The following is a 26,160-nucleotide window of genomic DNA, read 5'->3' as shown; positions in this document are numbered from 1 at the left end:
GAGGATCAGAAGTGGGTCAGAGCGGTCGGTGAGGAAGAGCCTGAGCTTTGTGATCGAGGGGGTTGAAAATACTGATGACATTTACGCAGAGGAAGAAAGGCGGGGGACTAGGAGGGCGAGAGGTCCTGGGCCTCGCAACAAAGACTGTCGGTCGGTGAGGGTGTAGCCCTCCTGGAGGGCGAGGGTGAGGGTGCGGAGGAAGTGACTGCTGAGACAGGGTTAGCCGTGTGATACGGAGAGAAACGGTGATGGGCCAAGGCCAGGGCGGAAGGGTAAAGTGGGCGGGGCGCTGCTGGTCCAGTTACGGCCTGTTGCTGCGCGTTCGAGGCCGCGATCTGTTGCTGGTGGTGATGATGCGCCGCCGCGAAGAGAGTGGGCCCGATCGATGAGGCCCACCAGAGTTGTTGCTGCTGTTGTTGCTGTTGTTGCTGGTGCTGCTGCTGCTGGTGGTGACTCGAGGAAGCTGCCGCGGCGACACCAGAGTACATCAACGCCGGGTTCACCAGGGGTGTGTAAGGCCCAACCGCCGCGGCTGCTGCCGCCCGCAGGAAGAGCTGAGATCGAGCTGCCAGGAGGGCCTTCTCCTCGAGACTAAGGTTGCTTGTGGTTCCTGCCGCTTGGAGCTGCTCCATTTCGTAGGACAGCCGCAGCGGCGATCGCAGGTACTGCTGCTCCGCCAGCATCGACTCCATCGTCTCTCTGCAATTTGAAACGAAATATCCCCTTTCAAGTGTACACTCGTAGATAACTGATTTTTTGTTTTTTTTTTATTTCTTTGTATGGAGTGCAGATTTGATGAAAAAAGTCCTCAGGTCGTCTCTGGGATTTTTCGATGGTCAGTACGATTCTCGTGGAATTACACGTGTCGGTTGTGAAAGGAGAAAAAAATCAGAGTGCAGTGAAATACCGAAAACACGATTTGAGCATGGTTCATTACTTGAAAATTACAAGTTCAACAGAGAACTACTATTTTCATGAAAGAGCCTGATGTTCACTCTACCCTAGATTCTATTATTCTAAAATCTTCTGTGGATTCGAAATTTTTAGTGGAATGCAAATCAATGAAAAATTTGTCTGAAATATTCTGTTTCAGAATTTTCACCAAGGTGTAGAATCTGCCGTGACAGTATAAAGGAACTGTAGTCTGAAGTGCGCAGGCGCCAATTTTTTATCGCCTGCTCAAGCAGGCTGACCAACTTCGCCCAATTAGATCCTGACTGATTTCGTTCACATTTCTAAGTGCTTGAAGTTGTGGCGAGTTGCCGACTGGTTGGGTCAACTTCGCAGGAAAAAGCAATTTTTTACTAAGTAGTTTGATGCTATACGTAATAACTAGTTAATTGCTAACATTGTGGAACAAATCATGTATCAGTTCAAAATTAAAAATAACCTCGAAAGCCTGCTTTCGTCAAGCTGGCAAACCAGACGGCAAAGAAATTCCGAATGAGATTTAGTTCAATCAAAAAATGAAATTTGCACTTGTGTGTACAGTTTCATAGAAGTGTAGTCTATTGCTGAATAAATCAAAATTGTGACAGTATTATAATAAAGATAGAACGAAAAAGTCGTCATGCAAAAATTGAATATATTTTCATGATTATATAGCCGGTTGGTGAATTGCTGCATACATTACGATTACTTGGGAAATCTGTATTTCTTTTTATTTCGTAAAGTATATGTTTCCGAATAATTGTGAAGCTTATACAATCTAGCAACTGAGGCTCACACTTTTCGAATCAGACACCGTTATTACTTTCGCGTGTCATTCGGTTTGAAATTGAACGAAATCGAGTTGCGCAATGTATAATGAATATGTTCAATATGCAGCAAGGTATCAGAGCTGATTACTTACTCTCGTAAGGCGGATTGTAACCAAAGTATGATGAAAATTCGTCGGATCAGGTTATACACTCACCTCTCGAATTCAGTTAGTCGAGAAGAATCTCTGAAACCTTTGGCAAAGGGATTGCTGTCAATCTTCAGTTTCGTAATCTGAAATCAAAGCGAATCGTTTTTGAACACCAATTTAATTCATTTGATCGAAACTCCCGACTTTCTATTGGGATTGTGTAACAATTAAATTCAAATTAGTAATTTAATAATCCCATAAAAATACACTCATAATAAATTTCTTCAATATTTACAATTATTAATTTTAAACAACCTTGTGCCAAAACCCGTTCCTGTGATTAGCCGAAACAAAGAGAAGCCTCTCCTAGATGCGATCGAGTCACGCTTATGCTTTTGCTTAAAAAAAAGGTCCGCGTGTTGTTCGCACGCACCCAGATGTCGACAGGTTTTAAGTACACCGACACGGTGGTCGTTTATTGCAGAAGCCTTCTGAGCTCTGTCAATGAATTCACCGCCAAAGGACAAATTTTACAGTGAACCTGATGCTAATCGGCATAAGACAGGATTTAAAGCGTTCAAATTACTCCTAAGAAGATTCGAAACTTGGCTGGATTTCGCCAGAATTATACAATGCGATCCACCAGAGTTGACGTTTCTTGTAGTTTTCAGTTTCACGTCACGCAACGTCATCGCCAACGGTTAGCGAATTATTTGTTTGGTTGAGACATTAAAAAATACATTTTCTTTGAACTATTCAGCAATATTCAATTCCGCTGGTTCACTGTCTAGACTGATAAACGAGCGGTTAATGCTCAGCTCAACCCAAAATGTAACGGACAGAGAAGTTACTGTGGATATCGGTTTCAACAGCCGCACGTTGTTTCAACGGTTTTATTACTCTGTAAGCAGTATTAACTATCCGTAAAGATGCTTCTCGCCTTAAAGGGATGGTCGAACTCCAATGTTTCACCGACAGGTTGGGAAAACCGTATTTTAAACTTTTTTCATTTGCTAGAGTGATGAAATCTCTTCAAATTCGTGAGAATTATACAGTTTACGATGCAGCTGCAGTGGCCATTAAGAAGAGTTCAAAAAATTGATGAATGAGTACAAAAAAATCTTTTAAAAATCAACAAAATTAGTGAGATCTCGTTCATTTTTTGAATTTTTTTTAATCACCCTACAAACATAATTGCATACTCCATCATTTGCCAAAAGAAAAAGAGTGTATAGAATATAATTTGCCAACTCGGTTCATTCCTATTCTGTTTTTTCGACAGTTTCAGCAATTCAAATTTTACACTTTTCCCTTCTCCGGAAGAATCGAGTCTTTTCAAATAACAAAAATCGATAAGATTTACGGCCGTGATTGCGTGATCATTAGAAAGAGATCGGCATCTCTCAAAAATCTCTCAAACTCATTGATAAGATCGCTGTATTCAATCGTGTTGTGTAAGGTTCGTAGGTGAAAAACAACACGAAGAAGAGGAACGAACGGCGTTACAACGCAGGGAGAAAGAAAAAGAGAGTGAAAATCCAGAAGGGCATGGCATGCCGAAGTGAAGTAGGTTGGTATAGCGAAGTGAAGCATGTGGGTGGTCCAATTAGACTGGGTGTTCGCGCGGCACCAGCACCACGTGCAGCCCCGGCTTTCGCCGAGTCGTAGGGAGGCAAGTGAAGCCTTAGCCGGGGTAATAAGACTCTTTTGTCCGGGTCCTCTTCTGGACACACAGTAACGAATCCGCTGACATCATTAGCCAAACATCTGGACCACTTCCACGTTCCCTGATCCTCAACACTTTAACATTTTTTCGCATTTCCAGGGCTAATACTATACTACACAGGTATATATATATATATATATATAATTGCACAGGAAACGGGTGTATGTCATAGTCAAAGTCCAAATCTAAAACGTAAGTCACAACTTTGAAAATTCAACGATTTTCATAAATTTATTTGGGTTTACTTCACTTGAATGTAACCTGAATCTATGCTTTACCGATTAGATTTGTTTTTTAGGTAGACTTACCAAATTCCAAAATATCGTTTTTCAAGTATATGTAAGTGCTGAAGTTCAAATGGTTTACGAAATGAAGACTGAGTTATCCGAAAAAAAAAATTTTCTCTTAAATTCTGACCAATTACGTTTATAAACATGGGCTTCAGAAATCTGTACCGATCGTACCGATTGACTGCTTTATATGTTTAATTTATTGAGAAAAATGATTTAAAGCAGCTGTAGATAATCACAAGAACTGATTGCAAAATGCCTTTTCATGCAACATTCTGATAATGTAATTAATTAGTATTCCAACATGTCAATGTATCAAAATCAAGATTTTGTAGGTTAGAACAGTGACGTGAGGTTAATGTGATGCCCTAGTCGATTTGAACGTTGACATATACATCTCCAAATATCTAACTCCACGTATCGCAAAAAATCGTGAAAAAGGCTTAACAAAGCGATTCTGAATGCAATTCTAAACAAAAACACTCCAATACATTTTCATTTGACACAGAAACAAAGATGTATTGAAGTATTTCAGTCTTTTTTTTACGATAAATCCAATTACGGCAAAATCGAACACGATGGTAAATCATAATTGTTCTGCTTTACCCAGCAGTCCTTTCAAATAAATTTCAGACTTCTAAGAATTTCAGAGCAATGGCCATTTGGACAAAACGTTAGGAACCCTGACATTTGGTTAGGGTATAGCACAGATTTTTTTCGGATAAGAATTTCTAAGCAAAACTAACTATAATAATTATTTTCAGTAGTTATAATTATTACTATTATTATTTAGTACAATTAAATCGGTTTGGTTCATGAATAAAGTAATGAGAACATCTGATGCAGTATAAAGGATCACATAACTCTTTTTTCTTATACATCTGAGATTCATATATAAGTGGATTTAAAAAAATCGGTAATAAAACTAATCAACATAACTTAACCGTCAGCGGTGTTGACAATAATGATAGCCAACTTCAGCCGGCGATCGACTTTTGTTAAATTGAGTTGTAACGCGACCGTCGAGAAAGAGGAAGAGAAAGAGAAAGAGAGAGGGATAGAGGGTCTGAATCTTTGCACGTAGGTAAAGGCGTGTCTATTTATATATTTAATAGAGATACACTCATTGAAAAGCGTCTCGCGCGGAGCGCTCTGAGTCATTATACCATACCGTAACTTGGTGACCGTCTCTCTTCATGGCTCTCGCAAAGAGAGAGAGAGAGAGAGAGAGAGAGAGAGGGAGAGAGAGAGACCAAGCTGCCGTCGCCGACGCTACCGACGCTGCTGATACCGCCGTGTGTGGCTTCGAGCTGCTGTCTCATTTGAGCCCGATTATTTATGTTTTCTTTCGCTCAGCCGCCGACGGCGACGCCTGCAGCCACTAAAACCATCGCCTCCTTCTTTGACCCCCACCCACGCGCCACGTACCGCGTAAAGAGTAAGCAAAAGAGGAGCAAGAGGGGGGGGAGGGGGGAGGGGGGAGGGAGCTAATCTCGCCGAAATTTAACCACACTACTGATCTCAACCTGCTTGGTTATCATTGGTCGCAATTATTTCCAATCAGTATTATTTGTTCTTACAATTAGGTTAGGTTAGGCATTGCTTCTTTCACGATTAGCATTGCGATGATCAAATTAATTTTGTTACGAAATAGTTGTATTGGGGTTGTAAAGAAGAGTCTTCTGAATAAAATTAACAGTCTCAGTAATTTGAGGAAAATTATTGATTCATGCTCCGATAATCTTCTCAATTGACTGAATCTTCTGAATTGGTATTGAAATCAGAATTTTAACCAGATCAGATTTGAAATAAAAAATTTTAAAAGTATATCCGAATTTCACAGTAGAACCAAACCAGTAAAAGAAGCATTCAATGGTGTTGAAGAAATATTGGCAGTCTTTAAAAGTAATTTTAAAAGACAAGAATAAAGTATCTCTCGAATGATAAAATTTTTGAATAATGCCGTTATCCGACGTATTGCTGGGAGTTGTTTCAATCGAACATAAATACCAACGGGGGTATAAATTGATTTGGAAAACTCGTCTGTGTTTTATGAATGATTAGATTATGAGCAACGTCTTTGTCGTTTTGAACAACTCTAGAATGCGGTGGCAACGTCACTTCAATGACAGTGTGTTTCTGAAGAATGGTCGGAGGAAGAGAGACAAATAGGCATGCGCGCGAGGATCGAGGAGAATTCGAGGGGAAAGCGAGGCAGTTAAGTTATGAATTATGACGTGTGAGTGAGAAGGACGTTGGATGCGAAACGCTCGTAAGGTCATTACGAGAACGTCGAGAACTGAAGTCAGAGATGGAGGCAAAAAGTGAAATGACTTCGGCGCGACCGGCGCAGCGTGATGCGACGTCGCTCGCTCCTGCGCTCCGCGGCTTGCGAGCTACGGGAAGTCGGAGGAGAAAAAGGAGGGAAAAAAATCCTGTTAAACGGAGACGAGAGCGAAGAGTCGAGGGAGGGGACAGGAACCACCGATCCCAGCCTACCGCAAAGAAGTCCGAGAGTTCAACGACGAAATATACGAACCGGCACGTTAAAAACTAACACAACGCAGCTAAATGTGCCGCAGTTGGAACCTCGGGAAGTGACGGACGCCGAAGAGCTCTCGTCAACTTCCGTCAAGCATTGTTTGATACAATTTATCAAGCTCGACGTGTTCTACTAACAGATTTGGAACGCTGAGAGAGGATGAGATACCAACTTTTTTTCACAGTGGTGAAAGATTTTCAAAACTTGTTAGATATCAAAAGTTAAGCTCACAAATTTCTACTCAAACAAGTGCCCTCTTATTTTTATCTCCTCTTCAAAAATGTTATAATCAATTCTCGATGCGGTATAATTGGGTTCGAAAGTAATACGGTTGACTTGAAGCAATATGGCGTCACGTTTGAATATCAGCTGGTTTTTTTAGTTGAATCGTACTAGTATGATTCGGAAGGAAATTTCGTATAAACAGTTACACTTTTATTTTGGTAAAATAAGTTACTAAATAGTAAAATGTATTCATATATTTTGAAAACCCGATTCCATGCAATGAAGTTATAGTGAAGCATCTGCACCTACAGTATGACACTGACGATATGTCTTCTTCCTACGGTCAAGTATGAATTTACGGAAAGAATCAAGCAATTACAAAAGTGTTGGACAAGAATTCCCCTAAAGGGTTGTCGGTTTAGGAGTTTTAAAAGCTAGATTTTAGGTGAAATGGAGACTTAGTCATTTCGTTTTATCATGTTAGTCAACGCACAATTAGCTAAACAGATTCGTGAATCAGTCTTACATTATACACATACGTGCACAACACGTGGCGAGGGTATAATAAAAATAGACTGTGCTTATTTAGAAATCAGCAGAACTATATAACCTAACTGACGAGTTTTCACTTCAGGGAAATCTCGGAAAACTTGTTGAAAGCAAGTTTTTCGGAAAACTGTATTTGAAGTTTTAGATCAACTTGAAACAAAACATAAACAATACCGATGTAATAAGAGAGAATGGAGCAAAAAAGACCCCCCGTAAAATAAAGTTATACACAACGGGTCACGCAAAACGTTTAGTAAAGCTTGAAAGTGAATCACATCTGATTCACTTCGTTATCGCGAAGAATAATCACTATACTGATTACAAATCGACGATGAGCTTGGTTGTTGCAGTCTGTGCGCCGAATCGAACCGGGAGTGAATCGCAAAAGCAAAAGAAAGTCGACGTAGGTGTGACGAGGGAATTTGTGAAAACAGGAGAAACGGAACAGTAGGTGACAGCATAGAGGATAACGAGATCCGGGGAGACGTTTTGGAGAGTCAGAGGCTGGCAGGAAGGAACGAAGCTGATACATCTCGACGTGACGTGGTCGAAGGAATCCGGAGTGATGAACGAAGAACTGCGCGTAGGTAATTGCCGGAGCAATCTCTTCACACCTCATCATCGTCATCAACAGTTGGGCCGAGTCGTCGCGGCTGAGACGCCGGCGAAGACGGTAGCTGGACCACCCGCTCGCACACGCGCCACTCTCTCGCTCTCGTGAAGCAAAGTGCAGAGCTCTTATGAGGGAGTTGCGTCATTGCAGAGAAGGAATAGAAGACGAGGAGAGCACGTGAGAGCGAGCCGGTGCGCCGTCCATTCGTCTATTGTCACTTCGACGACATCAGAGGTGCACCAGATTCCGGGGATTGCAACGCGTCGCGTGCGGACGGCGAGCGCGGAGGTCTCAAAGCGGGCGATCCTAACCTCGATGGAAACTCCGGGACGCGGACGCGGACGCGGAGGAAGCGGCGGGAGCGCCGCGACGGCCGAGAATGCGTCGGCGACGTCGGCGGCTGCTTGGACCACACGCGCGCTCTAAACGACGCCCGTGAAATACGATAATGCAGATCCGCAGCCCTCGGTAAACCTACAATATCCTACGTGCTCACAACCCGGCTCGTTGTTATGCGAGCTGACCGCGACGCGTGGGCTCGTTTTTCGCAGGTGCGTTTCCGCCGGGATTCCCGGAATTCGGTCGTGCCTTCGAACCTACCTACGGTCGTAAAGTCAAACGCCTTGATCCTTCGGGCAAAACATTTCATACTATTTTTAAACAAGTATCTCGACAATGCTTAGTACGGTTTTATTTATGTAAACTCTCGTTATTTCCAAGTAATTATATTCGGATACTTTTATATATCTCGTACATACTTTGTAAACTTTGTTTTTCAGATATTGCTGAATAACTCCGATCAAGAAATCAAAAATAAAGGTGTATTTTGAGGTTAAGTCATCAAAATTACACTTTACACAAAATTTACTATTTGACCTGAAACTTTGAGCAAATTTCTGTAAACTTTTTACAAAATCTATACACACAGAATTTATGAAGGTGTTCGAATTACGTGGGAGTAGACTGAACATTTAAAGTTTGAAAATGATTGTCAAATAATCAATAACGGACGTCGACGATTGCGAGTACGCATAACATGGCTTACGCGATGGCGTAAGTGCACGGATAATTAATATCCAGCATCCTTATTAAAGTTTCGTTCGTATTCCAGGTTCATTTATCAGTCTTAATCTTCCGCTTAACGGTGCAACAGCGTGAGACGTCTAATTGTAAGACGAAGAAACTTTCCCATTACGTTTAGTCCAAACGTATGTATAAACAACACGATCGTAAAGTTGCAGTGAAGTGAAATTTGTCAAGGAATTCCGCACAATGTGATCTAGCGTATATTCGCAAGAATAATACGAAACGCACACCGGAAGTTATCGCTGCTCATTCCATCAACGGAGGTATTTCAAACCAAATCTTGGTCGTTTGCGCCACTGTAACCATCGCGGCGAGATTGAAGATCACAAGTAAGCCTGGGGCGTAAGTTTTGACACTCTGTCACAGCAAAATTTAACCATTCCTCGACTCAGCTGACAACATGTATGTTCCTCCGAGGAGTTGACTCTTCTTCTTCTCTCCAACGTAAGCAAATACAATTTGTTTTCTGTTTTTCAGGATTTGAAGCTTTACCGCAGACGTCAATTTACCGAAAACACCCGCTACTAACGTAAGATACCGTTTGGCTCTTTTTCCTTTGGTTCTTCTTTTTTAGGAAAAACGCTACTCAGTTACAAGTGTTTTCGTGCCTTTCCCTTGACAAGTAGAAAAATAGAACTAAGCGACTTACGAGTTGATTTTGGTAGGCGGTTACGGCTGTAAAAATGGCCTCCGGGAAGACGAACGTTTTGTACGGTTCCTGCTCAAGATCCAAAATTGGTCCTCCAGCACCGGAGTCGGGACGTATCACAAGGTGAATCCGAGGCTGATATTTGTGCATCGAATTAAGCACAAGCTGAAATTTAAAAGAATCATTTTAACTCGCTAGCTTTCGCTACTGCTGAGCTTTCTCACTTCGGTCTATCGATGCGTCCATCAGTTTGAATTAATTGAACAAAATAATTGCTACAGTCACAAGAAATTATGGGACGAAAAGTGGCAACAGATTTTGTTTGAAACAGCTAACATATATTCTTAACGTATCAGATTAATTCGGGTTGAAAAACTGACGGATATCCATCCATCCATCACTCTTAACTATATAATTACCTGAACTAAATCACTATGATAGTGACAAGAAATTAGAGGGGAAAAAGTGGCAATATCACATTCTGTGTGGAACAACTAGTTACTTTTATCGTAGTATCCAATGGACTCTAGTAGAAAAATTGGTTGATACACGAGCAATTCGATTGTAACAGCGATTAGATGTTCATAGATCTGGAGAATTGCGGTGAAAGAATGGAAAAAAGGAGGCGTATAAGCGATGAAGACTCACGTGTCCAAGCTTATCCAAATCGTTGTTGGTGAGCTTGACCTTCTCGAAGGAGACGACCTGCTTGCGCAGCTGTTCCCCGGTAAAGGGAGAGTCGGGGTGAAGGTAGAGACGGGCAGGCGCGGGTGGATCAGCTTTGCCAGCTACAAGCCAGGAACTCCTGTGATAGGCGTATCGATACCTCTTGTTATCCACGGGGACGATGTCCATCAGTACTGCATAGCGACCCTCCGCCCTTAGGCCACTAAAAGACACCCGACAAGTCGGGAACATTCGCCTGCGAAGAGTTAAACGAGGCAGGCGTTATCATCGCGATTTTTTTTTCACATTCAAGGAATAAGAACGGAGCGTCCATCTTGGAACGCGAACGTGATATAGTCTAATTTTTATCCGGCCTGTCATTTACAAACTGTTCGTGCCCTTTACTTCATTCTATCTGTATTGCCAATTTCAGATATTCGCACACTGGAGTATTTCGTTCAACTGTTTGATCGGTTTTCCTGAATGTATTGGGATTCCAAGCAATATGGCGTCACGCTAGGTAATCAGCTGATTGTTTGAACCTCGGTTTTAACTGAATTATGCGACTATTAAGGGGCAGGCAACTTCGCTCAAACGGTTATGCTTCAGTTTCGTGACATTAAGTCGATAAAGAGTAAAATATTAGAGTAAAAATAAACTTTCATAATTGAATATGCGACCCAGTCAGCATGCTTCAATCCTTCATCTAGTATTTCTGCACTTCGAGGTTTCCTCGCATTTCAGGAGAACTGGATAGATCCCAACACAGTGAGTTTGTCAGCTCTTCGCAAGAGGATTCGACTTGGCAGAGAAAAATTATATCGAAAATTTGTAATAAACGATTGTTAGAAATGCTCTTCGATGTTCATGGTGTAAAACATTGAGGTCTGAACCCAAATAGTAATTGCGAGAAAAGATGAATTTTATAAAAAAAAATTAACAATTTTTTCAAATACAATAATTCTCATCCCAACAACTATTCACAGAATATTTTCTCACCTGGAGACCCGAAGAGAAGCATTTCGAATAATCTTTCGCTCACGATATTCGATGCAAATGATATTAACAAATTAAAAAAATAAATCACAGTCTTTCGGACTTTGAAGCATGCACCGAAGCTTCCCCTCCCCTTAATCGTTGTAAAATGGAGGGAAATGGAGGAAGAAAATCCGAGGGTAAGAACGGGCGTCTACGGCGACGGGTGGGTACCTAATTGCCCGCCGCACGGTCTCCACGCCCTAGCGCTCACCAAGCGTTGGTCCCCCGCGAGGGGGAAACGCGAGCAGTGCTGTAACGTGGCGTCCGCCAGCGCCTCGGTAATTAGATCCGCGTCGCGACGCTGGTCGTCGCTCCCTTCACCCGTCAACTTACGTGTCCCGCCCCATCAGTCGGTTTTCCTTTGTCTCCGGTTCGCCGTAGCGCGCTTGCTCGCTTCCTTCTTCCTCAACTCCCTCCCCCCACCAAAAACCTGTCCTCCTGTGTTATAAAGTCCCGGGTTTCCCACGTGGGAAGAGATACGATTCGAGGTACCTGCAGCAACCCCTCAGCCCGACGCCTGCGGCACGCTCAATTCATTAACAAAGGACGGGTTGATAAATAAAAGCATTACTCACGACCCCGAGGCTCGACCGGGATGAATGCATACCGAGTCGCCTCCTCGACTCGGAGACGACGCTGCACCGGTCGCGAGATCGAAGTCCAGATAAGATCGGCGGGTGTCCCCGTGGTTGGTTTAGTGCGCGCCCAGCAGGGGGCGCGACGTTGTATTAATGTTCCCCTCTTGGATTCTCGGACCACGGTTAAAGGGTGGCGCAGCGATGCGCTAAGTCGAGGTTCGCGCCGCTGCCGCGGTGAGCAGCACCGTCTGTTTGTACCTTTTAAGCACATTCGGCTGTAGGTATAGGTACCCGTCTCTCGATGCTTTTTAATCGAATAACGCGTAACCCGCGATCGGCGCTGGAGCTGACCGATGGCTCTTGTCCTCAGTTATTTATACTCCTTGGATGAATGGTACGTACGGTACTCCTTCACACCTTCGAAGATGCACTGCGATCGCACGGACATAAATCCGTATCTCTTGGCTACCATCAACTTGGAAGGAAATCTAATCTGACTACTGGACAAGACCGGCAGCTGGGAAAACGTCGAGAAGAATAATTCTTACAAGATTTTATATAAGCTACTTGAACTGGCGACGTACTGTTTAATGTGGTCCCGATCCTAGGTTGCGGTTTTGATTAATCGAATCACGTTTCCAATGGGATTGTTGCATTTATCGACTGATCAGTTTTTTATTGGGATTTAACATGTTTCAACGAATTCACTGTTTTACAAGTCCACCGTGCAAATGCCAATATTTCTATGGAACACCTGAAGACGGCTGCAGACGCGTAATGATCGTTCCTCGTTTGCCCCCCATAAGCTAACAATACATCATGGAGACATACCCTTTCGGATTTACCGGAATAGGCAGTGTTGACTATTATTATTACTATTATTATCATTATTTGTATTATTGTTGTTGTTGTTATTATTATTTGTACTAACATTATTATTAATACACTGTGATAAAAGTTTAGTTTTTGTAAGTCAATTATACATTCACTTGCTTTCCCTAATTTACTAAATCATTTGTTTGATTATTTGTTTTGGTTTAAATAACATTCAGTGAGATCCAAATCGAGAAAGTGACATCATTCGAATAGTCCTTAAACGATGTTTAGTTGTGGTTAATGAAAAAAAATCCCATCAATCAACCATTGTATTTATACTATTTGTCGCTCCTGATAATCCAAAGTTAAGAATTTATTAATTTGTACACAGTTCAGTCAGAACGACGTCCGAACGAGAAAAATGTGAAATAAGAAAATGAGGTCATAATAATGTTCCTTCTGGATGTGTAGGAAAAAGCCAATGGATTTACATGACAAGAATTCAAGTATCAACAACTTTTCAGACAACTATATACTATTTCATCTTTTTTTAGACGAACAACGTGTACTTCAACAAGTCTAAGTCGAACATCACAGCTTATTTTGTTTGTAAATGGTTTATGATCTAAAAACCGCCCGACTCCAACAAAACTCAGCTAATTTTCATTGAAATTGAATCAACTATACGAGTTTGGAATCAGTAAGTGTGTGCTCGATAGTGAAATATTTCGATCTTAATTTGCAATTTTCAATACTTTTCTTACACAGCAATAGGATAGTTTTTCGATAAAACTCATTAGTACTTGATCAATTATTGGTTCTAAGGCTCCGTTCTCAAATTTTTTATGCCTCCACTTTTCGAGTCCAGTGCAATCTTGAATTCGAATATTCTTAATTCTCGTAAATTTCATATACGAACCGTCCCGTTTTAGTGATTATCATCTCTGTGCCCAGCTTGTTGAACTTGTCCCAGAGCTCCTTCGTCTCCAAATGGCAGACGACGTGCCTGAGTTCTTCACAATTCGACCGCTCCTGGAGCAGAGGATTTGCGGGAGACGCAGCCTTGCCACTCGTGCTTCCGGCGTCATCGTTTTCCGGTTCTTCCTCCGTGTCAACATTATCCAAAGGGGGCGGTTTTCCCCTCGAAACGCCTGAGCCACCCGGTTCCCTTTCTGAAAAAAGCAATTCACGTTTTCAGTTTTACTGAATTTTAATCACCAAAAAGCAAAATTTGGGCGACTGGCTTACCAGCGATCGTTCACAATGACTTTGATTATACAAATTTGAAACGTGTCAACGTGGAGTTGCGACTAACGGAGGACAAAAAACACGCTCCGCTGTTCGTCTAGACGCTCACACACAGCTATAACAAGGGTGATATTTCAATTGATGCGTTTTGCTTCTGAAGTGGTCGTGGCGTCAGAGCACAGATGCCATGCCTCGACAGGAATTCTTTAAAGAGGAAATAAGATGCTATTTATAAGAATGGCGGCGCTCTGTTCCCGATGCTTTCTTGCTCCGCGACCTGTCGGAGATATTGTTCATTCAAAACGGTCGGAAACTCTACGTCTGAGTGTTGACAGACGACAAACATACGCAGGAACGGAGTACCAGCGTAAATTAAATTCTCTGAGTACAGGTTCACACACTTTTCAATTTTTATATTTCGATAAATCACGTGAGTCTGATGGAAACATATTAATTTTACTATATTCATCAAATTTCTTTCGAATAAAGAACTCAGAAAAACTCTCCATTAAAAGTATTAAACATTTTAAACGTGTTTTAAACCGGCTTCGATATTCGAATGCTTTTTGAGGATTTTCCAAAAATTTTCCCCGACAATTTTCAGACGTATCCAAATTCCATTTTATTCCTAAAGTCGATAGTAAAAAAAATACCTATTTTTAAGAGTTTTTTCGAAAATGTTGTAAAAACTTTGTAAGAAAAATAATTAAAATTATTTTTACTTCCAGGTACTTGATTACTGAATATGCAAATTAATTTACGTATATTATCTTCCAGAAAATTTCTGAACACTTTATAATGAATGTACGTGTTTCGATATTTCAACTGAAAAACGAAACTACTGTAACTGACAATAGCCTGTACTTTTTCGATATTTTGCTATATATGCGTGATTCGTCATCACAAAAAATGAATAGAAATATATAGCATTCGAACTTCAGCACTGACTGTTCCCCTAATTGGAAATAATTATTTGTCTCAGTTCGAGAATATATAATACATTAGGTATATGTGCGTACATCCTATTTCACGATAATCTACAAAAATAACGATACGCGTGTGTGTTTATATGTACATCCGTAATAGAAATATGTATCTAATTGGCTTAATTAAGGCGTCTAAATTTACATGCCACTTAATGCTTCGTGACTTACTCAATGCAAGTAGTACGTTACAAGATTTATACGTCAAGGTAGAGCAAGTATTTAAAAATACTTCAGTCATTACGGACGACAATTATATACCTACATCCGTTTACATATATATATGCTTCTGTTCGCTTATGCTTCTTTTACCTCTTCTCAAGAGTCGACCCATTTTATTAGAGCTGCATTGACATCATATTCAGTTCAAGAACAAAACATTCCAACCTTGTAAATAAATTTGTTTTTTGTTATATGAAGTTCAGTTAGGAACTGTGTAAAGTAAAAGAGATAAAAACATTCTTGTAAGAAATTCAGAAGACGAATTGAAACTGCAAATTGCGATGATTTTTGTCTAGTTCAATCGTACCAATTCATTTTTTTACATTAAGAAATTGTAAATGTATGAGTTTTGCAATACCAACAATATCGAATCTTACAGTAAAGAGTTCAAACTGTAATCCCTAATTTTTCCAGATTTTCCAAACCTGTCAACATGAAAACATGTCCACCCGACATAAATGAGCTTCCTAAAGTAAGTTTGTGTCATGAAAACATACATAAAATGCAGTTGCAAGATTAGTACAATTCGAAATGTGAACGTAAATAATGTTCCGCCATCACACGTTGAGCAATTTTATTTTTTATCAAATAGTAGCAGTTTAGTGCGAAGAAAGTAGTCAACTTCATCTCAGTGCTAGTAAGGATAGGTTCGCGCATGCGCAGTCCACAATTGCTTCACTTTAGTCCCTAGGGAGAAGAAACTTATCAATTACGTCCCGCAAAACTACCACGGAAAGCCTCGCCACTTTTCATTCCCTTGTCATAAAAACTATCGTGTGTAACGCGGGCCAAAAGTTGGCAATCGCAACTCGCGTAATTGCCGCGCGCGCTTCGCTCAGGTGCTAACTTCACACACGTCGCAATTGCCAACTTTCATCCTTTGCTACACGATATACTATTCTGTCACACATGCATGATTTTTGCGTTTTTTGCATCTATTAAGCGAGACTAAAAACGCCTGCCACACCAAACGTTTTTTAATTTTTTTTACCTACTACAATATTTTTCATTATTTTCAAGTAAATCGTCAATAATTGAGATGAAAACCAAGCATGAACTCTAATGTGTAATTATTTTTATTTTCCTAATTCCTTAATTCTTTTAAATACTCGAATGCGGAAGCGATTGCCGTGTCAGGAAACGCAAAATATTTAGTCCTTAGTCTATTATATATTTAGTCCGAAAAATATTTAGTCATGGTGTTTTGGCGTATTTTCTGACGGTACAGTGTTTTGAAAAACTAGAATGGATTTCTGAGAAAAAATTGAAACATTTAGAAAATAGTCGAAATAAATTTTTCTGAAATGCAGCCGAAAAAACCTGCATATATTTGTAGAAAAATGTTTTCAATAAAACTAAAATGATGAAAAGCTTGTAGAAATTTTGACGAACCACGAAAGTTTTTCCATAAATCTGCCGAAATTTCGTCGGTCAAATTCAGATATTTCTGCACAGTTTGTAGAAATTAAACTGGTCAGCCGGTATTTTGGCGTTAACTAAATTATACATCTTTTGTACCTTACATGCATAAGTATTAATAAAAAAATATTTTCTAAATATTTACGAGAAGAAATAAATGGAAAATGTTCACGGATAATACTCACAGATTTTTTTTGGACATCAAAACAACATATTCCATCATATTTGTATAATATAATATTATTACTACATAATAGTATAAAAGTTTTAGATAGAACATCACATGTGTTGTCAAAAAACAGAGCAATTCGCGGGGAATCACATATGTACTTGTGACAGAAATGAGATAACAATCAGATCGTCGTTCCCTTTTGCCTTCCTAAGGCATTCATTTTGTTATTGTTATTTCTGTACTTACTTCATCATTCCTAATTAGTAGCCCAATCTCGGAAGTCTCCTATCACGCGTTCTTACTTTTCTAAAATAATTTTTTTTTTTTAAGACATGTACAACTAATCTTACGCTCGAGTGTCAAGGAAAAAAAAACATTTACAAAACATAGCAGAAAACACCTTTTCGTCTTTTCACCAGTGTTGTTACAATTTGAAAGATTTTTTTATTCAGAAAACTGCGATATTGTTGCGAGTGAATTCGTATAAGTATCTCTCAAGTTTCTGAATCTGATTTTTACAAGACATAAATAAAATTACACGAGACAAACTGAGACGGGCTTCTACGTATGTATGTACATGATTTCTGAACAAATTATCACGGCTGAAAATTCCCTAGAACAAAGATAGACTGGTGCCAAAAAGTGCAACAGAGATACGAAATTGCTGACAGTAGTGGTTACTGAATTCGGACTATAGCCTACTTCACGCATCTCCATTTAGTGGCTGACGTCCAGATTGGACCCGCGACAGCGACGCTCAACCTTCTCGATACCAACGCCATCCCACAACGACGTTCGGAAACACGACGAAACAAGTGAAGGCGAGCGCCGCGATTCCCATCAGGAGCATAAGTAACGCGTCGCTGGAGTCGTAAGTTCATGCTTATTCTTCTATAAAGAGAGAGAGTTATCGGCGAAAAGACGTTATGATTGCGTTCCTCCTTCTTCAGTTGATATCCTGACTCGACGTGCCATGTCGTCGCTCTGTATCTCCGTAAGTAATATCTCTAACTAATTCCTTGTTTCCTTGTACCTTGCACCGAATCTCGATACGCCGCATAGCTTAAATGAGTGAAGCTTCGTTCCTCGCGATTCTTCGAGAGTTTGTCAGTTGTTTTTTTCCTATATTTATCGTGGAATTTAGCGGCTAGTGACAACAGATCAGCGGCCATTAATCGCCAAGCTTCTTGCCAGAGATCCGTGTTTTTTTTTTTTTGCTAGTAAAATCTGTTTCAGTGATAACCTATTATTCACCTTGCTGCAGATTATTAAGCTCTCAGGGATCTTGCGTGGTGTGAGAATCTTGTTACTGTTCCGAATCTTTCTCATCACGTCGAAAGCTTGCGACGAACTCTGTGACGTGCATGAGTGACTGGCGCTTGCGGGGCCGTTTTTCATGAGGATGAAGTGAGTAACGTTCACGCAACGATACATCGTTAAAAATTTATTATCGGGCAATTTCAGGGTGACTTTCGAGCAGTTTGTTTTTCAGAATTAGTGCATCTTTTGTTTATAATGGTTGACTAAATTTCGGAAAGTCATAAAGGTACGAATTAGCCATTTTTCCTAAACATGCATCGTTACGGTAACGTTGCTAACTTCATTCTCATCGATTTTCACGCTCCCAAATCTTATCATATATTGTGACGTTCTTCGTTACGCTATGTGTGATGCATACCTTTTGCTTAGTCTGTTTAACGCGTTATTATTGTCATTTTTGACTTCCATGATATTAAATATTTGTGGAGAAATTAGGTATGTGTTGGTCAACAATGGGGGAAAATCGATTTTATTACTACAATGGGTTGAATAAAGAAACTCGCCACATGACAATTACACGTAACCTACTGCGGCAAAATGCTCTAAAATTGCTCTGAGAAACTTTTTTGAAAAACTCCGGCTTATGGAACATTAAATTAAATGACTGAAATGAAAAATTCAGAGATGATTGAGATATTTACACCCACAATCGCGTAAATTTCTTCATGTAAAGGGTTTCAAAAGTTAGACTTTGTCAAACAAGTATCCTGAATGTTCCTCACAGTATTTTTTTCAGCAAAGTAGGTACACAAGAATTATTTCTAGGATAGGAAAGACACAAAGTTTTTGACACATTTCTTACATAACATACGCATCATCATCGTAAAAAAATTGATTTAGTTTGACATACAATAAATAATCTATGTTACATTTTTATGGCAAATATTTTCAATTCAATTATCTTTAGTGCTAAAATTTATTATCTATCCGCAATCCAAGCAACGCTTCAAAAGCTGCGCCTTTTTGTTACCCTCTAAACAGTTTTTACGCTTGTCATGAGAGAATATCGATGTATTCAAATTCTCGCATAATTTACGAACAACAACTAACATCCAAATGCAAAAGCCTTACTAATTTGTTTTTTTTTTGAAGAGATTTTTTTTAGCTCTTCATACAAGCTGCAAATGCCTCCGAAATAAGTCTATAAACATGATCCACTTCGATTTAGTCTATTTTTTGGTTCATGCTAAACTTGACGTGTTTTTTTTCTTCTAAATCGATCTAGCTTCAATTGCCGAACCAATAATTTTGATCTTTCGCATGGTAATTGCCATTGGCGTTGACGATTATGCGCTTATGAAAAAACCAACTATAATAACTTATTTATTCTTGTAGCTTTTTTAATGCTAAATATGGAAAAAAACAACTGTAATAACTTACTTATTCTTGTAGCTTTTTTAATGAAAATCTATTACTTTACACATTTTGTCTCAATTTGAACAGCTCTATTCAGTACCGCTAAACCAAAGCTTTTGGTCTTACTGAAAGATTATGCCCTTGACAAAAGAATTCACAATACCTCATTTATTCCCATAAAAATTACCAAAAATCGATGATTGTTATTAGTAAAGTAAATGTGATGTATATAGCGATTCAACGGATGAAAAAAATCACGTATATCTATTCTTATAATACTTGTTAATTGGTTTATTAATCTTCTAACTGAATTTGAACGGATTAGAATCCCAACTTATTTTTCCGCATGGCACCCGTACAACCATGAGTCGTTAGCACTTGTCGCTTATTTGGCTCTGTTACAATGTCCATCTTTTTTGGACTCACTCATAAATAATGAAACTTCTACCATGCCGAAAAACGCTTGTCAATAACAATTTTTTGCAACATTCAAGTACATGTAGTGATTTTACTTACTGTTGAAATATTTGGCGTAAATACAAATGACCTTTTAAACTTTTGATGAACAATTATTTTTTTTGCGATTCTCTTTTTAACAGATCATTTAATGTAAAGTGGATAAAATTTTAACAAAAGTCCGATCTTTACCCCTCATTCGCACAAATTACTAGAAAAAAATCCGAGCACAATGCAAGAATAACTTTCAATTATACATTCGCTTTCTTATTTAAGGAAACATTCGATAGACTAATAAGACATAAATAAGAACGTAAATCTATTCGCATTGATTTTTACACAGATTTTAGCTGTCGCGAACAATCCTGTTTACATTTTATAGACTCAAGATTCGGCGTTCCGGATGCAGGATTTGTACGATGAGTGAAGCCACGTGGTATGGGTGTAAACTGTGGGTGTATATGATTAAGAGCTAAGCGGCATCTTGCCTCATCAGGCTTTAAATTAAAAGTTTAAAGGCTATCAGCTTCTAGACGACACCGAACAGAAGCACAGCTCTATTAAGGAATTATTAGATGTACAGTCAGGTCAAGAAAGTCTAACAAAAATTTCAAAAAACAGAGGTCGAAAAAGTCTCTGCGAAGCTGATCTTGTTACATTTAATTTCGAAATTTCCAACCGTGGTACAAAAAGAAAAATTTTTACAATTACTTTTAATTTTATGAACACATTATCATGTCACTAAAATCGCAATATTATACCGTTTTTCTTTTTTTTTTTTTTTTATACTGAACAGTTGTTTTCACTTTATTCGTCGTCAATAACAATAATGTATTTCTTACTAAATTCTAGAAACTTCTCATCTATGAATTATACTTAACTATTGTACAGTATCGGATTTTTTTCACCAAATGCCATGTTCGAGAAAAAATTTGGTTCAAGCGAGTCCAGAATTTAAACATGAATCCAAAGTAATGAGCAATTTTTAGTTGGAATTGGACGGAGCTAAAAAACCGAATATTAGGTACTGAGTAATGTGATGACTTCTCTGATAGCATTGATATTAAGATGGCAGGCTTAAAGTAATAATTGAGTAGTTCAAGTTTGAAATTAACGAAAAAATTTTCCTTCATTACAAAAATTTTTTGCAATCCGATCAAACTATCAGCCTAACTTTTTCAGCCATTATTACGAAGCATATATGACCTGACTGTACTGTATCCTCTATAGCTGATGGAACCGAAGCAAACGTGGTCCATATAGAATATGAGTGTTCTATACCTATACACAAATTTTCATGTAAAGTCGGGGATGCAGCAGACCTACCTGCAGAAAGTTCGTAACGTTGAGAGGAAGAGAAAGACGGAGGAAAAGAAGGAAGAGGCGATGGACTCTCATCGAGTCTGGCGGGCCCAAAGTCAGTCTTCGAGGCACGGATCGCCGAGCTCGGTGATAAATTAATGGTCGCTTTGCGTGCGTGTTCGGTCCCCGCGTAAATTGTTATGTTTTGTAAACAACGAACCAGTGGGTTTCCGATGCCGGGGGAGATAGGGCTCATTCCAACAGTAGTTAGGCCGGCTGCTAGCTTGTTGGTTAGCACCTACGGGCACCCACGGATCCCTCGTCTCGAGATATCTCCCTTTGCCCTACCACCGCTCGACCATCCCGATCGCTTAAATGTCTTTATGGTCCGCACCTGGTCCCGCGTTTGGACGGCAACGTCTGCGGCGAATCACGCAGGACTCGAATCGTTTCATCGCGGTCAACGAGGTTGGCACACACTGTACCATGAAATAGAATCCAACTGAATTGTTGCCAAAATTGTATAGTTAAAAAAATTTTGATCAGACTATTTTACCTACTGTTTTGTACAGTCGATTCTCTCTGTAGGGTTAGTCATGGGGGTGTAGGGAAGAGTTTTTTTAGGAATTAGTACAGCCACACCAACGAGCTTGACGTACAATAGCGCGGCCAAAAGTCCATAACAGCTACGCTATTTTCTTACAACATTTCACTTTTGTTGGCGGCCCTATTGTGAGAATGTCTGGCACAATTGCGGCTAAGCTTTGTTCAACTGAAGTAGTGGGAGAAACTGCTGAGCTCTCATGCAGGGAAGCGGCCCTATTGCGAGAGACCTTATTGAAAGAGTTGACTGTACCTACGTAAAATTGTTGCAAGTTTCTCTTCCTTGCCTTGTGTAATTCAATCGAAATCAACTTTCTTGCCATTTGATTCTAAGTTATACCCAACAATTGTCTCTCCTTTTAAAGAATCCAGAGATCTTTGTGCAGTTTAGAACACGGAAGTATCGAAACAGCTAATAATCTATGTGTTAGAACCAATGCGAATTACGCTTATTTGTGGTTTGGTCGTTTGTTTCACTGCATGTTTGCGAAAATTGGATAATGAAGCTGCAAATTGATATTGTATTTTGTCCTCAGTCCAATTTCTTGCAATTCGTTTAATTTAGGTCAGATATTTCAAAGGCTCTGAAATTTTGTTTGCGTCGAATAAGTCATTCGATAAAAATTTCATATTGTTTTTAAAGATGTATAGTGTATACAGTCTCAAGACGAAAGTATCGAAGCAAAAAATTGGTGAATCGAATGCTTCGAATCTGTGATTAAAATCAAATTAGACGAATCCATCTAAACCGGTTTCTCTTTAGAACAGAAAAAATCTTTAAATGCTGCGAAATCCCGATTATCAATTATTTCAGATCTAATACGTTATTGTGATTTTTTTTTTTCAAGTCAAAAACGTAACGCTTACTCAGCAATTTCAAGTAATTAATCATTCATATTATAGTTTTCTTCGCCAATAAATGTTTTGCAAATCTTCTGAGGTGAATTTTCTCAGAAAAATGATTGAATTGAGTAATGTGTTTTTCGATTCTCAAAATTCCATCATTTTTGCATTACTTATTCTCACATCCATATTTTCGTTATAGTCTTGCCAGCTGAAAGTGCTTTGGACAACTTTTGAAAATCAAGATACTTCTTGTAACGAAGAAGAAGAAGAAGACATTGAATGGTGAGTTTTTAATTATATAAACCTCTTAATTTGTGGAGATCATTTCTCCGATGATATATTCCGAATTCAGTGGTTACAAAATGAATATTGACCTCGCAGGATGTATTACAAATTCCCCTGCGACTTAAGTATAATTAATTATACACTTAATAGTCGCCCCATATTATTCATCTCCTGGAAATTATGCTATTCGAGTAACGTAATGTATAACGAGACTGCGCAGAATGAGAATGCGAGACCTGCTATCACTGAATATCTTAATCAATTTATCATCATCGCGATCTAACGCAATATTGTCATCTTGTAAAATGACTCGCACTGCGTAAAAATTTTCACTAACTTTTGGTGAAGTTGGGTATTTTTCTGTTCCCAAACCATTTAAGAATACCTAATTTGTGCCCCAACGGAACCTGTAATTTTTTATGGATGTTTGAAATACCGTCCATACTAACTTCATATTTCCTCAACTATGTTAAGAGAGTATCTAAGATAGTCTTGAAAGTAAAAAGTGACTATCAATCTCGGACAAATTCGAGATATCGCATGGACGCAAAGGTTCGACGATGAAGTTTTTTGGATATAACTGTCAAGAATGTGAATTACTACAAACAGCAATTTAAGTCACCGACTCACCGTGCTGATGGAGTTTTCCTCCGCCGACGGCTTGTTGCTGCGAGTTCCGATTGTGATGATGCTGTTGCTGGTTGCGTGAATCTCTCCGTGCCATGATGGCCGCTATGCTGAAGTCCGTGGCGCATGGCCGATTGGAATTGCAATTGTTACTGAGGTTGTTGAGCAGCCCAGGTATGCTGCTGTTGGGCGAAGGGCTCGAGCTCTCGTCGCCGTCGTCCCGGTTGCACCGCGGTATTCCAGCAGAATTAACCGTGGTAGTCGTAGGCTCGCTCTGCATTTTACCGAGGAGGCGCGAGCAGGAGGATTCCTCTTCTGCAGCGCCACCGCCCCGGGTCTCAGTCCGCACCGTCAGTCCGTGTCTCTTCCTGCAGCCGGCCAAGGTACGCGACTCCAGCAACATTCCCTCCCTTGTAGAGGCGACCCGGTGCTTCCAGTTCCTCCCTTAAGACGGTCTGCAGGACTCAAGTGTCGGTCGCGAAAGGAACACAGAAGGATCCCTGAAGACGTGCTGATGCGGTTACGGTGGCGACGGTCACGCTCACTCGGTCAAACATCATCACGCTGCATATCGTATGCACTGATGCGAGACAACAATATGGACACAAATTCATATTACATTTAAGGACACGGTACTTCAAGGACACATGATTGCGTCGACATAAGAGGAGATAAGGATTATCCAACCACCGATTATATACCGACAAGGAAACCTTTATCGGTCACCGATCCTCTCACCACTGTACAAATAACGTCCTTTTTTCAACCCCGTTCAAGCAACTTCGTCTACGAGCTCGCAGTAGATATCCTCCGCACGGAAAACGACGTTGGTTTATATATTAACCCGGAACGCGACCGTTTCAACAGCGTCCGGTTTTGACGGGTGGTCAGGAATCTGAATCAGCGGTGAAAAGCACGCGCGGACGCTCCTCGTAACAGACCTAGTGCCTGGTAGACTGACCTCACTCGGCAGGATGGTCGTTGGTTGGCCTCCTCCCTTCGCTCTGCATCCTCCGCGTCCCGGTCGATGGGGCGTGGCCTTGAATCGAACCCAAGCCCCGCCCTTTGGGGCTGCCAGGCTCCGCCCATCGGGACGTGGTGCTCAGCCAATAGATGCGGATTCTGCGCAACGGAAACGCGCGGCGTGACCCGTTTGGTACCCGAACCCCCCGCGTAATTTGCCCCTCTCGGTAAGAGGAACGGGAGCTGCGCCTGCGTCTTATAACTAAGCCTGATTCAGCCGCTACCAGCAGCTGCCATTTTTTCTTATATCAAAGAGGGAGGGGTCGGGTAAAGGAGGAGGAGGAGGAGGGGAGGCAATTGCTGACAGCGACTGCTTTCCCTTCGCCCGAGCGCCCGGTGAGCACCAATTTATTGTTTTACGCTGTCGGAGTTTAAAACGCTTTTGCTACGCTGCGTGTGAGCGAGCGAGGTGCAGGCGTATTCGTGTACTTGTTATTATTCTTCTTCCTCTTCTTATTCAGGGGCGTCGGTGACGCCGTTCTCTGCACTCGATGGGAGGGGTCCAAACCCGGTGCCACCCGGCGACCCCACTCTCCTGGGAATCGCAATGTATACCCTATCCACCTACCTACCTACCACTTGAAGCAATTATGTTATTATTCCTCTTATTACTATTTTTATGGATATTATGATTGTCCTTATTTATGCATCGAGTACCGCGCATGCGTTAGCGCTCCGCATACCTCGAGCAGCCGACATGTTTTCTTTATAATACCTACAGTTGCAGGTTCACCCGAGACACACACTGCATGGCTACTCTTCACTTCCTCACCATTATACTCTATATTCGCAGCGAATCAACACCGATCATATCGCCAATAGTCTGTTATATACAGACATTCGCCATCTTTGATCACAATTTTTCGTGTCGACTGGATTATAGCGCAAAGAGAAAAATTAACTAGCGCCGGTAATGCCGTTCCACAACTTTTTGGAATCGACTCTACGAGTCGAGAGATGAACTGCCACAGTATCGAGAACATCTCGACAAGCCAATAATGATGCTGGGTTTCACAGAGTGGATTCTTAAATGCTTGAGTGTGGAAATTGCCACACGACAACGACCGCGTTGTAACGCTGTTCGTCACCTAATCGTGAAAGCGGGAAGCCAAAATTTCATAAAGATGAGTAAAACGAGTACCACAATGTGAATTCCTGGGGTCAAATTGTACAAGTACTGGGAAATAATGAAAGATAGCAAACACTCACGAACATGTAAATACATGTTTATCGACGCGTTACTGAAGAAATATTTCTTCGTCTGTCTAGACCGCGTTGATGTGTTTAAAAAGTTAAACACATTTGCCCGATGAAAGTAAAAAATATCATCTAACAGATCAAAACAAGTTTAAATTGTATCGAGGTGAGATCAATAGTGGGTGGATAAAAAAAAATTGATTCATTTTTCGTAGGACGATACGAAGTTCTATCGCATTCAAAAAAGGAAGAGAAAATTACCGTGTTTCGAAAAAAGTGTACGAAAAGCAATTAAGTTCCGCGATATCTGCGTATCGGGTGGGCACAACGTTAATTTAATGCAATCAATATACGCTCACGGTTGAATTGAATTGCCAATTGCAGTGCAGTACAGCAGCTTTTAGCCCACGAGAAGAATATATAAATTCATGTAACTTACACGCGTGGTCAGCTCTATCAATATATACCTGCAAC

General features: G+C 40.4%; 1 protein-coding gene across 1 annotated transcript; it reads right to left on the bottom strand.

Annotated features, from left to right (window-relative positions):
- Positions 1-24,153, bottom strand: LOC124404407 (T-box transcription factor TBX20-like). Its single transcript, XM_046878503.1, has 6 exons — positions 23,470-24,153; positions 13,547-13,799; positions 10,178-10,451; positions 9,530-9,694; positions 1,916-1,992; positions 1-699 (listed from the first exon to the last, which is right to left on the bottom strand). Exons 1-6 carry the CDS (start codon positions 23,867-23,869, stop codon positions 108-110), a joined length of 1,761 nt encoding a protein of 586 aa, XP_046734459.1. The 5' UTR covers positions 23,870-24,153; the 3' UTR covers positions 1-107.
- Between the last annotated feature and the right edge of the window lie 2,007 nt (positions 24,154-26,160).

Source organism: Diprion similis, chromosome 3, assembly GCF_021155765.1.
Source record: "Diprion similis isolate iyDipSimi1 chromosome 3, iyDipSimi1.1, whole genome shotgun sequence".
In the NCBI taxonomy this organism is placed as follows: domain Eukaryota; kingdom Metazoa; phylum Arthropoda; class Insecta; order Hymenoptera; family Diprionidae; genus Diprion; species Diprion similis.
This window is presented reverse-complemented; position numbering and strand designations above follow the sequence as displayed.

What these genes read in the sequence shown, in the direction of transcription:
- LOC124404407 (XM_046878503.1), bottom strand. Translation starts at nt 23,869, where the DNA reads ATGTTGCTGGAGTCGCGTACCTTGGCCGGCTGCAGGAAGAGACACGGA. An exon ending in ATTTGGATAAGCTTGGACAC is followed by an intron (nt 9,695 to 10,177) that starts GTGAGTCTTCAT and finishes TTTAAATTTCAG; the next exon opens with CTTGTGCTTAATTCGATGCA. An exon ending in CGACTAACTGAATTCGAGAG is followed by an intron (nt 700 to 1,915) that starts GTGAGTGTATAA and finishes TTCAAATTGCAG; the next exon opens with AGAGACGATGGAGTCGATGC.